General features: G+C 42.0%; 1 protein-coding gene across 1 annotated transcript in view; it reads left to right on the top strand.

Moving 5' to 3' along the window:
• The window catches only part of ADAMTS17 (ADAM metallopeptidase with thrombospondin type 1 motif 17), a 192,968-nt gene that overhangs the window by 29,508 nt on the left and 150,381 nt on the right, over positions 1–13,079 (top strand). The window contains exons 5-6 of the mRNA XM_055792598.1: positions 9,551–9,634; positions 10,236–10,393. Coding sequence (XP_055648573.1) covers positions 9,551–9,634; positions 10,236–10,393 — 242 coding nt within the window. The remainder of the gene's footprint in view (positions 1–9,550; positions 9,635–10,235; positions 10,394–13,079) is intronic.

The raw sequence follows: 13,079 nt of genomic DNA, 5'->3' as shown, positions 1-13,079 counted from the left end.
GACTTATCAGTGAGATAATAAAAATTGTGCCATTGTACCCCATAGTTCTGCTAGGGCTGGGACAGGGCATTATGGCTGTGAGAGCTTTTAAAACATGTGCCTTGATGATCCTCATGGCAAAAGGTTAATTATTTCAGTGTAGTCATTAGTGCTTCTCTGTGTTGTGTAGCTTTATCAGCCTGTGAAGATTATTAAGACTGAGTACGCTGATAGACCAAATCCTAAACAAATGATGGCTATGAATACTGTTCTCTGTCCAGGCTGAGGAGTACTGCAAGGATATCTCAGCAATATCTTGCCAGCAATATCTTGCCAGGTGTGAATATATGTGTGTGGAGAGGTGCCGATAGATGGGTTGGGTTCTCTAAACCCATTTACTGAACAAATATTGAAGCTTAGTTTCCAATGGATTTGGCTGATGGACTTTTAAGCTAGGTTCTGATGCTGTAGTGTGAGCTCACCCCTTTATTAGACACTAGAGAGTGCACATGGAAAGAGGACTTTGGCTGAGGAACACATTTATCTGACATCTCCTAAGGTGCAAAGTCCAGCTGAAATGTTTCCCACTGTTAAGTCATTGCTCCTAGGGGCTCACCCATGTGGTTTTTCTGATGTCTGATAGGATTTGAATTTATGTTTCAGCTTTTCAACCTTCAGAGGAGCACTGACAGAGTCTCTCTCCTTTGTCTGGCCACCTACATTTCCACACTTGCAGGAACATAATATCTTTCAGGCCTCTACCTTCCTGAGGAAACTGGTTGTGAGTGGCTGGCAAGATCAGAAGATACCAAGGAATAATAATAGGCAAACATATAGATGGCATCATTTCATAAATCTTTTATTCTGAGGCTATAAAACAGGTGAGATTCAAGGAAATTAAAGGATATTTTAACATTCCATTTGCCATAATGAAAGCTGATTTTCATCCCAGCAAAAGAGGCTGAAGAATGATTCAGAAAAAGTATTTCAGGAAGAGAGATAGGATGGTCATGGGGTTTAGGTAGGCCTTAGCTGAACTCTTCACTCAGCCACTCTTTGGTAGTGCCTGAACCAGCCACGGTGAATCTTTGCATGGTAGTTTCTCATCTGTAAAACCATGGTGTGAGGAATAGCACAGCCCTAAGTCCTTTACATCCTTCTCTGGTGCAGGATATGTTGTGCTCTATGTAGCCAAGCAAATGAAGGCCTCCTGGCTGCTTGGAGTCTTTCTTTCCTGCCTGCCTCGATACAACTTCTGTCAGCCTTCTGTGACTGTTAATTGGGGGACAGGATTTGCCCTGTGATATTAGCCAATGCTTATTCAGCTATACTGCAGCATGGCAGGCTGCCTTTAAAAGAAACCAGAATGTTAATTTTGGCTTGGATGCTTGCATTTAAGCAAATAGAATATTACTAGTCAGGGGTATATTAACTTAACTCCTCTCTGTAAGCCATTACGTTTACTGTCAAACCACAAAACAAGCATTAAGAGGTCTTATTAATGCATTTTATATTTATAGACATTTTAAATAAAGTGATCTGCCTTAAAGTATTTAATATCTATTTATGTTACAAGAATTTTTGAAGGGAAAAAAGTCAGCATTACAAAATACTGTTTTATTGCTCCTTTGGTAAATGAGAATCTTAGGGGGAAAAAAACCCACCACCCTGCTCTAGAATAACAGCTAAGAAACACGGCAAACCCCTTTTGAAACTCAGGAATAATAGGTAGTTCTTCATATAGCAAATGCTGTGTTCTTAATTCGGTATTCTGTAGTTCTGACCATCCTGATCAGAGAATAGATTCACGTTAAAAGTACTTGTTTTTTCTGAATGTCAAATAGACGTGCAAACTCTTCTGTTTACTAAAGTAATATTTGAAGTTGTAAGACAGATTTTTCCAAGATCATGAAATTTCCCTCTAAGGTACTCTGTAATGTATGAGTAGGAACAAGCATGGCTTCAGGGCTTTGAGTTGACTTAATTTTAAGTCACCACCTCTAAAATAAAATCTTTTCTTGTTTTCTGACAAGGGACTTGATTCAGTATGATATTCCTGATGGTTTTGTGATAATGTTAAAAAAATAAGCCGATAAAGAAGTTGTCACCATGTACTTCTGCAGCCTTAGTGAGGCAGTGAGTTTGTAGGCATGCTGGATGTAAGGACATGGACAGGGAGAGATACCAGCGGAATTATAGAAATGCAAACCCAGCTACTTAAATATAGGTGCTGATTTGTTTTTCTAAGTTAAACTCCCTTCTTACTGAGCTTTTATAGGGTGTTGCAGCATTTGCATTTCAGTTCTTGTCTCTTCTTTGCATCTTTTGGCTTGAGTGCATCTTGCATCCATGCCCTTCTTCGGTAGCTGCCAGTCTTTAGAACTTCCTCTAAATTCCAAAACAAAGTGCCTTTGTGGGAAAACATGCTTATTTTGCTCACTCATTCTTAGTCTGCATCTGGCAACTATAATTTCTCATTGCGTTTCACCCATGTGGGGGCTGTTTGGATGAATGTTCTGTTTCTTATGAAGTCCTGTGTTGCTCTTGCGACACTTCATGGCTTCATCTAAACTGAACTTCAGGTTTCTCAGCCAGCAGCTAGAAGATCGAAGCACTGGCTTTCTCTTTTCCTATCCCCTGTGTTTTTGTGTATCTGCTTACAAGAGCTGCCATTTTGGGCTTGGTTCAGGAGCAGGTTCTGAAGCATAAGGCATACACTGCGTTCTTGAAGGAGTTTTATACTTTTGTTTCCTCTTGTGTTTTGTTTTCGTCAAGAGAAATGGCCAGTAAGACAAAAAGGAGAATCTCTGTCCTTTTAGACAGGCAAACTGCACTGGCCTCTACTGTAGCTTGTCTTCATGACTTATGCTTTCAGCTTCCTGGAGAAAATGGATTCAAATGATTCTGAAGCATATGATAAATGAGGTGTGAGACCCTTTGGGAAGTTCTGTCCATGTACATAGTGTTTTTAATGATGAGGAGTGATTGGTTTCAGTTAGTACCTAAACAGCATGTTGCGAATGTTGGCTCCTTGCAGTTGTGCAGAGCTTATTTGCAAACCAAGTCCCACTCAGACTGACGCTCTGAGCATTTACGACAGAGATAACTGAATTTCAAAGACCACAACAGAGGAATTTAAAAGCTGCTTTCTGTGGGTTTGAAAACCTTAAAAAAGACTTGGGTTTTTTTCCTCCCCTATGTGCGGTTTTGGGAGTCTTGGTATTGTGGTTTGATTTTGATGTTGCCTTTTTATGAGAGAATGCATGCAGGGGTAAGTTACTGTACTATGTGTTAGTTCTTCTGCAGCTGTTGCTAAGCCACGCGATTAGTGCAGAAGCTCTTTGCAGGAGCAAGCAGTAACTTGATGTTAGTGATCTTTTGGATGTCATCAAGAGGGAAAATTTTTATGCTGTTCTTTAGGAAAATTACTGGTTTACTCTCTGAAGCCTTACTTTACACCCTGCAGATTGTTTTGCATTTTGGATTTCCCCTTTGAGAGTTTTTTAGATGTTAAAGTAGTAGATTAAATCATTTTATCATGCATGCATTGATGGATTTATGTCTCTGTGCTCTTGGGGGCTGGCACAGAAAGGCTCCGGAGCTGCCACTGATAATCGGCTCCCTTACCCTAATTCGGAATTTTCATGGTGGGAACAGGGATGTAAGGGAAAAGGATATAAGTATTTGATCACTGTCTACAGATTTCTTTTTTTGTTCTAGCAGCCCCAGAAGAAAGAGTTATGTCAACTGTATCTTGTAAAAAGCCATGAATATGTTCTTTTTCATAATGTTTAATGTGGTAATTTGAAAGCTTGGCTTTAGATAGGTGTTAGAAATCCTATAGCACTTTTCAAAACAAGTGAAAGACAACCTCAGTAACCTGACTAATGCTTCTGCTGCCCAAATGTCATCCAGCAGCCAAGCCAATGGGGAAGCTCTTGCTTGAGTGCAGTGTTAGGAAAGAAAAAAGTCAATTTACCCTCAGGGCTGCTGTTCTGAACTCCAAAACATCTGAAATGCACACGTCTCCCTCCCACTGTCCACCTGCAGAGGAAACTCTTGAGAATTGAAAAAAATTAAACTGATGTAGTTTAGTTCCTCTCTTAGCCTGATTCCATGTCTAGGTTGTGCTTTATGCATGCTGGGGCAGGCCTGGACAGCTCATGCTAAAGCTGCATTTATTCTGTCCCTTCCATGTCAAAGCTATAAGGAGAAAGAAAGGCAGGAGGAATGCAAACAGGAGGAGGAGAAGGATGGTTCAGGCTCCAAGCTTTTCTGTTTTCTCTAGGGCATTCTGTGCGTGCAGTAAAGCTCTGTCAGGGAAATGCAGGTGAAGGAGGGAGATGTCAGAGATAGGCTTTATTCTTTTTCTTGTTCCTCTGTGCTTCCCCTTTCATTTTTCTGTCTGTTGTGTATGACTTTACCATACCTATTTCTGCTTCCAGAGCTCACACTCTCTACTTTTGATGACTTCTCACAGAATGGAAGTCAATACAGTGTAGTTGACCTGCAAAAAGGCAACCAATTATCATGACCGTCAGCCACATTGACAACTTCTGACAACTTTTCACATCCCTCAGCCTTTTTCCTCCCCTTCAGCCTAGAGACCAAGAACCTCCATTGCTCTTCCAGCTAAGCTGCTTTCTGACGCTGCGGATGTCCTAAAACAGTAACCTTTGCATTTTGTTCCACAACAGTGTGTTAGTGGGTTTCATGCAGCTGATGCTTGTGTCCAGCTGCCTTATTTTATTAAAAAGGTTCTGAAATACCCCAAAGATTTTTGCTTTTCCCCTGTTGGAAGTGGTCACAGCACCCTCAAGGGTGTGATGTGATTGCAGACTTGAGGGAGGGTGGCCCATGGTATTGCGAGTGGGAGGGGAGGTGTCTGTGAGTCAGTCTTTCTATTAACACATGCTGTCCATGCTGCGGGAAATCTTGAGAACATCTGCGCTAGGAAGTCCCGTTCCTCCTCCCCGGTACCATTTATTTCGGGCACCTCATGCAGCACTGTTAGCTCACGTGGCAGCGATAGCCAGTCGGACATGGTATCTGACAGCTTTGACACGCCAAGCCTGAGGGTGGTGGTTTGCTTGTAGGCTGGGTGAGAAGGGCAGAAGTGGTTGCTGCTCTAATGGAATCGGATTCCTAGCAGGAAAGACCTGTGGATTTGAATTCTTTTATTATAAAGATACCTGGATTCCGTGATAATGCTTCCTTTGGGCACAGCCTGCCATGCACAGGCTGGTTTAACACTGGCTGTGTGCTGCCAAAATGGCTGTGGATAACCTGTAACTCGGTCTCACATTTTTCCATCAAGTCATTTAAGGTCTGGTTGTCTTCTCACTGGGGTTCCTTCTAGCCTTAAAGACTGTGATTTGAGGCAGTTTGGGGTTTCATTTAACAGGAGAGCGCAGTGGCAGTGGGGGGCTGCGGGGGCCTCTCTGAGGAGACCTGCGCAGCTGCCCTGTCGGACACAGCCGGTTCCAGCCGGTTCTGTGGTGGCGCCACCACAGCACACAGCGCAGCCTGTCAGGAAGGCTGTTGGCGCCTCTGTGAAAACATATTCAAGAAAGGGCAAAAGGCTGCACAGGCAGTGAGGAAAATTGTGGGAGGAAAAACCAATGCGAGCACCCAGGTCAGAGCAGGAAGAGATGCTCGTGGAGAGACCGTGGTGGGGCAGGTGGCTGTTCCCTGAAGAACATTGCGGCCTGTGGAGAGGAGCCTGCACTGGAGCAGGTTCTCCCTGACAGGAGCTGCGGCCCATGGAGAGGACCAGTGCTGCAGCAGGGGGAAAGTGTGAGGAGGAAGGAGCAGCAGAGAGGAGCTGTTACGGACTCACCACAGCCCCCATTCCCCATCACCCTGCATGGCTCAGGCTAAGGGGGAAGGAGCTAGAGGAGTCAGGAGTAGAGGACTGAAGTTGAGCCTAGGAAAAAGTGGTGAAATGAGGTGAAGGGAAGGCGTTGTTTTAATTTGTCATTGTTTCTCTCTATGCATATTATTTTAATTGGCAATAAATCAGATTTTCCTCAGATTTTCCCTAAGTCAAGCGTGTTTTGCCCGTGATGGTACTTGGTAAGTGATCTCCCTCTTTTTTTTTTTATCTTGTCCCACGAGCTTTTTCCCCTTCTTTTGTCCCCCTGTCCTGTTGAGGAAGGGTTGTGAGAGAGCAGCTGGGTGGGGTCTGCCAGGCATCTAGTCAGAGGAGCTCCAGTGCCGTGTGGCTGGTTGCCTCTCAAGCTCAGACTCTGTGTCTCCATTTCACAGCCCTATGCCTGGGCTAAATGCAAGGGCAAGTCACTTGTGCAGAGCTGTCTTGCACTCTTTTAACTGAGAAGGTCTTCTCAGTATAGTGATGAGAGTATACATCCTGTACTCAGTCAGTTAATGAATAAGAACTGTTTGGGTGGTGATATTTGCTTGTGCGGACCAATTTGCAGGCACACTTGTAGGTCTGTTTTCTTGCTAAATTGCCTGCAGATGTTAGCTTATTTTGAAAGACAAGTTTATTTGTGGGTGGGTTGTGAACAGTTCCCAGCTAACATCTATGTAGATGTTTCTGTATAAAACTTTACAGAGGGCTTTTTGCTAACAGGAAAAGAAACAGAAAAATCAGTGAAGGCAGATGAAGCTGAACATGTGTCTCCACTCTTCAGCATGATTCGTGAAGGAAGATTAGAAATGGTGCCTGTGATATTTTGACAGTGTCTGCAGTTCCAGTGCTGGGCCATCTTAAATCATAGTGCTAATGTCTTCTTCAGCTGAACTTCTGATCACACTTTAAATCCTGAGAAACAGTGCAGAGTTATATGAAACAAACAAAAAAAATTACTGTTCCTCTGGCAACTGTCTATCCATCTCTGAGAAAAATATTTGAAACTTCTTTAGGAAATTACCCAAACATGTGGGTATTGTTAGCTATCATACTTTCTTGCCTTTTGCCATTAACAAATTGTCTACCTAGAGGTCCACTCTTGTAGTTGAAACAACTCATAAGCATAACCAGAATATGCACTGCTGTTTTTTCTTGCACCACATTTTCAAAATTCAGCACGGTGTCTATCCTAAAACATCAAGAGAAACACTTCTTGCTAATACACCTGGATTTGTGCCATAGCAGCAATAATCAGTAACCTGTCATTATCAGAGTCTGGTAGGACAGCGCTGTGGTGTCAGGCAGGTTACAGTATGTTTTACCTGTACACACATTAAAGTACTGATTGCAGTGCGAAGGAACCAGTCGGACTGCGTTGAAGCAAGCATCTCCCTTTTAATCCGGTCACATCTCATGGACTGAAAAGTGTCATTCAGCCTCTGAGGCAGTCGGAGTGGGGGATGGAAGCACAGCTAGCTGGAGCAGATCTTTGATGAGAAGAGGCCTGTCTCTTCTCTAGGTGGGTTGTATTTGATGCTTTAGTTGTGCTGAAGTAGAACAGTCACTTGTACCAGTCAGGCTTATTTAGCAGAGGGAAAGGTTATTGTTCCTACTAGGCAACAAAAACTACCATCAGTCTGGGGCTTCTTTGGGCTCCATTTAAGAAAATAAGCAAACAAAGCTTGAATAAACAAGCAAAGTAAAGCCTCTTTCATGCCTATTGTCTTTCTGGTTTAGTATCCAGTTGCTGCTGCTGCTAGCTAGGTTGAACTCTTCTGAGATCACTGATGAATGCAAATTCAAATGTAGTCAGTTATCCTTAAGACAAGAGAGCATAAAAGAAAAGGAAGAAAGGCTAACAGCCTTCAAAATGACATGCTAAATTCCCCAGCAGCTCATTCTTGCTATGCAAGTTTTGCCAGTGAATACTGCCTTTTGAAGTCAGTGGTGTCTGGATCTCTCTGTGCTGGGTCTGGAGGCAGACAGCTCATCAGCTGGGACGGAAAGGCAAGCACCATCATCCATTAGGCTTAATGATAAGAACCTGTTTGCTGTACTCTCATTTTATGTGTAGAAACTTCATGGGATGGTCAGAGCTAGCAGTGAGATAGGCAAATCAAAGGCATCCATCACAGACAAATGTTTGTTAGCCTCTGTAGTGGTACATGAGATATTGACTTGATCAGCATGATGCCCCATTGACCCTCTCAGTCCAGTCTCCATTTTCACATAGGTCAACTGTCAGAGCCCTTCTCTGCAAATGTCAAGTTTATCCTTCCAGGACTGTAGTAAGAGGCCTTAGCTACTCTAACAACATACCCCCGAGCTAAGCAAATAGTACCAGCACTTGTATGCATTTGTATACCAGCCGCAGGGAAGAGAAATGGCTTATTGTGCTCATACTGAAGTTCAGTGGGTCAAATACTGAGTAGCGTCTGTCTTGCAGTCTGTGCCTAAATTATAGGAAACATTTACGTGTGTGCTTAAATACAACCCCAAACACTAAAGAGCTTAAGAACACTCTTACACTGAGCACATTCCTGAGTATTTGCACAAATAGGAAAAATACCAAGTGTTGAAAACATAATAATCAAAATGTGTTCATGTCTTGGGTTTGTTGTAAGAAGTTAGCTGAGCCTGTGTGATATTTCTAGCCAAACGAGCTGTGAGTAAGGAATATAGCTTACCTGGGGCCAAATCCTGCCTCCCGTTAGTCAAGAGTGTCTCTTCAGTGGTCTTGATTCTATTTTTTTGACTGAGTAGGGAAGACAATATTCATCCAAAGGTGGTTATTCAATGTTTTACATCTTTTTAAAATAAACCCCTCTCTTAATTTTTTTTGCTGTAGTCTAGTTAAAGTGTGTGTACACTGAGAAATGGGTGGAATAAAATTGTGGCATCAATTAAGATCTTATGTTCTAACCTATAAAAGTGAGGTGAAGTATCTGAGCTGGAATGCAAAATCTGGAGAAAGTAGTAAGGTAGTTTCCGGTGCTATTTTTGTATTTCCTGAGGCTTGTGTCATTATGTGCTCCCTTATTACTATTCTCTTATATAAGATATGAAAATAACAGAGGGAAATTGCTTTTCCATTCTATTTCCTGAAGTCTAAAACACACCATTATTTCATCTTGCATTCAGATATCTCTGATATTTAAAAGCTGAAGATCCATATTAGTTGGATCCTTCATAACGTATGTCCATGTTCTTGAGACTTCGGTTTATGTTTAGAGTTTCTTTGGAATATTTCTTTCTTTCCCTTTGTTGCTCCTTTGTTATTTCTCTTGTTTATTCCAGCTAAAGGTATTTTTCTTTCTGTAATTAGTTTGTGTATTTTTTGTTTTGTTTGGTTTTTTTTTTTTAAGTGTGTTGTCTCTGAATACTGAATTCTGCTCAGATTCATCTGTGACAAATTGGTCAGATGATGAAGCCCAGTGCAGTAGGGTAGAGGCAAACCTACACTGGTTTTGCAAGTGTTTAGCTACACTGTAGTATGTGGAACTGTTAGAGTGGTAGCTCTAGAGAGTAACTCTTAAAAATGCTTTATTTTATTGAGTGTAGTGGCACAACCCATTTGGGTTTGGTTTGGGTTAGTTTTTTGAAGGACAAATGTCTAATCAGTTATCTCCTTCAACTGTTACTAGGTCTTGATATTTTTACTGATACATTGTGGATGTTTTCTTTGCATTTTGACAGGTGTACAACATGTTCCAACATCAAAGTCTTGGAATTAAAGTCAGCATACGAGTGACCAAACTAGTCCTGCTTCGCAACCGTCCTGTGAGTTCTAACTCATTTTTACACTGCTGCTATAATTCTACTGTGGTAGTCTCACAGGCAGAGCAGGATCCCTGTGCTATAGTAGGATGGGGAAATGGGGTATGTCTGGCCATATGATCACAGATTTTAAGTAGTACCTGCCACACTTCACCAGGCAGTATTAAAGATGGGAAGTACAGAGGGCTGTGGGACTGAAAGGAGCTACAGTACTTTTATCCTTCCTAGTAAATCTTTGTCTGCTCATAGTTGTGAGCCAGTCTCAGGAGTTAACAGTTACAAAGATTAAAAATTACATGGCTCTGGTATGAAATATGTAACTTCCAGACTTATGAGGCTTTTAGAATGTAGTGCTGTTTCAGAAGCTTGTGACTGCTGCCAGCTGATGAAGTTTGTTCTGTAGATCAAATGGCAGAAATCAGTGTGGAATTCAGGGTCCCTAGTTCACCTGCTCAGATGAAGCTGGTTTCACACTTCTTGTTTTATCACATCTGTATCTTTGAGCCTCTGATTTTCATCAGAGGTCTAATGCTTTGTTTAAAGGCTGGGACTGATTTTTCTTCTTTTATATCTATCTTTTTTTTTTTTTTTCCCCCAAAAAAAGGCGAAGTTGTCTATTGGGCATCATGGGGAGAGGTCTCTGGAGAGCTTTTGTCAATGGCAAAATGAAGAGTATGGTGGGGCAAAATACCTTGGTAACAACCAGGTTCCTGGCGCAAGGGATGACACCCCACCTGTGGATGCTGCTGTTTTTGTAACCAGGTATAGTAAGGTCTGGTTTATCAGTTTACTTCAACCAATAATGGCCCATAGACAATGATGGGGTTTTCTGGTCTGGCAGTAATCTAAGAAAAAGTGATGATGATGATACATTTGCTACCTACATGCTGTTCAGATGGTTCAGATGCCTCAGATGCAAGTGATTTGTCTTGTTTCTGTGTATACTTAACAAGGTTGTGCAAAAACCTCTCTCCTCTTGAACCAGAGCATTGTTGTAGTCGTGGTCACTATAGCACATTGTAGTTGGGATACAGTCAAGACATGGCCATAGCACAGGTGATATTTTCTCACACCAGCTGGTATAAGTGGAAAAAAGAGATGAGATTTTGGATCATAAGCCCTTCTTCCTGGAAGAAAGAAGCTGTGGAATTGAGAACACAGCTGAGAACAAGTGCTCTGTGCGTAACTAGGTATGAGTCAACTGAACAGTCTGAGAGGAGCCTGGAGTGTGTTAGTAGTGTGGAGGTGATAAGGAAGTTGCCTCCTAAATAAAGTGAGAGATGAATACCATAAACTGAATTAATTCTCTCTCTCTTTCCCCTAGGAAATAACAACTTCAACACTCTTCCTCTATCACAACTGAGATAGATGAGGGGTGTAATTGTGAAGTTGTTTGTATGTTTGAAAACTGCTGCATTTATTTCAGGCGTGAAACAATCTGTGTATGAATACCTAAGGAAAATTCCTTGCCGCCTGCAGCTCTGTACCTATTGGTGTATCAATCACATCAGGGTATGGCCCAAATAAAGTAAGCAAAAAGGGTGTTGTCCCTAGTAACCTATATTCTTTTATCCTCTAACTTCACTACCTGAGCTCAACAATACAATGCCAGTCCCACGTTCCGTTACTATAAATTAAATTCAGTTACCATAAATTTTGAGTAGCAAATCTATGGTCTTTTAAGTTGTTTGCATACTTTAAGATGTAAATGAAGAATATATCGTTATAGAAATGATCTCTGAATAATTAAAGTGAGCACAAAAATATAGTGCAAGATAGATGCTGTATGTGCTAGAAAAACACTGCTTCCTACCCACTTCTTCCCCAGTTTGAGGGAGGAAATGTCTGTACTGCTGTTCAGTATTACTCACCTCTTTCACCCTTTTTTCTCTGCCAACAATGTAAGTAGAAATACATGTTTTTGCATAAGCTGCCATTCTGATTCTAATAATCTATTAACAGTCACATTGCAAACTATCCATGGGATTTTGGTGAGTGTTCAGTAAAATAGCTGGTGAGCAGGGCGTGGGGCCAACAAAGTTCCTAAGAATGCACCTTCACAGACATGCATGCAGTTCTCCTAAATCCTTCTCTCTCCTCTGTATTCAGTGTAGTCCAACCAAGCACTTGAGCAGATACTTAACATTTTAGACAGGGTGAATAGTTCCTTTGAAGTCAACGGGCCGCACATCCTGGTTATAGTTAAGCATGTGCTTCATTGGATGAGGGCCTAAATAAATAACTAACATATTTGTTAAACTCATCTGGGCATCCAGTTGTCCTGCATGACAAGTGAGGCATACAGAATCTCTTCTGATGTGCTCTAAGCATGGGGCAGAAGGAATGAGCAGAGCATTTCATCTGTGCAGTCTCTCTACAGCTTATAAAATTGAATGTGTGATGTCAGGCTAAATGTGTTGAACTAGGACATCTGAAGAAGAACTGGAGAAAGAATTTGGAGGAAGGATTGTTCAATAGATTCGCAGGGTTTTGCAGTCGGAATAGCTGGAGAAGTACAGGTTTGGTTGGGTTAGAAACCAGATTCAGATTTTGTGAGAAAGTTCAGTCCAGAGAGCACACTGCTGTACATAAGAGCAGTATTTTTCCTGTCTGATAGGCCAGCAGTGTGCAGTTGTAGTCTTTTTTCCTTCCTTCTTGCTGTGTCTTGCAGCCTTAACCCATCCTGCTTCTGCTGCATAGAGGATGCTGCTTTGCTTGGAAGACTTCTGGCCCAGCAGCCTGATTCCTGCGTCAGGGAAATGAGGTTTTCTACTCTTGGCTTTGGAAGTGTGTGTGTGTGTGTCCCTGGACCCTCCCCAGACTGTACAGATGGACCAGTGGTAGAGGATATGGGAGCAACAGCATGTCCAGCACAAGCAATAGCGCCAGAAAAAGCAGAAGCTGAATTTTCAGCAGCTGCAGATGTTTTGGGACTAGAAACGGATTCTTTGGGGTCAGCCTCTGAAGAAATCCCTCTGGTTCCAATCTGGCTGTGTTCATTTGAAACACCAGGGTACACTTGCCTTTTGAAACTTCACCTCTAACTGATATTCCTCATAATACTCATTTGTATGCAAAAGTAGATTACCTAGGTGGCAAATATCCCTCCTGTGGGATTTTAGTATTATCTACCTGATTGAGTTCCAGGTAAGAGGCATACTATATCTGTGAAATCAGATGTACCATTGTCCAGCTCTGTAAGTAAATGAGACGGTAGGAATAATCTGATGTAGGCTTGAAGGTCTGAGCATAGTTTTGTGGTCTCTATAATCATCAGACTTCTGTTGTTCACATTCTGGTTTTGAACTTGCAGAAATTCAGATCTCTGGCATGTATGGATAACGCACTTCATATTTTCACGGGCAGCTGACCAGAATAACTTCTGTCTGCAGAATCTGTATCTTAGTGATCTTAGAAGCATGTCTCATTTGAAACACATTCCCCGTCT

This window comes from Falco peregrinus, chromosome 1, assembly GCF_023634155.1.
Source record: "Falco peregrinus isolate bFalPer1 chromosome 1, bFalPer1.pri, whole genome shotgun sequence".
Lineage (NCBI taxonomy): Eukaryota > Metazoa > Chordata > Aves > Falconiformes > Falconidae > Falco > Falco peregrinus.
The sequence above is the reverse complement of the archived record's forward strand: the minus strand, read 5'-3'. Positions and strand labels throughout refer to the sequence as shown.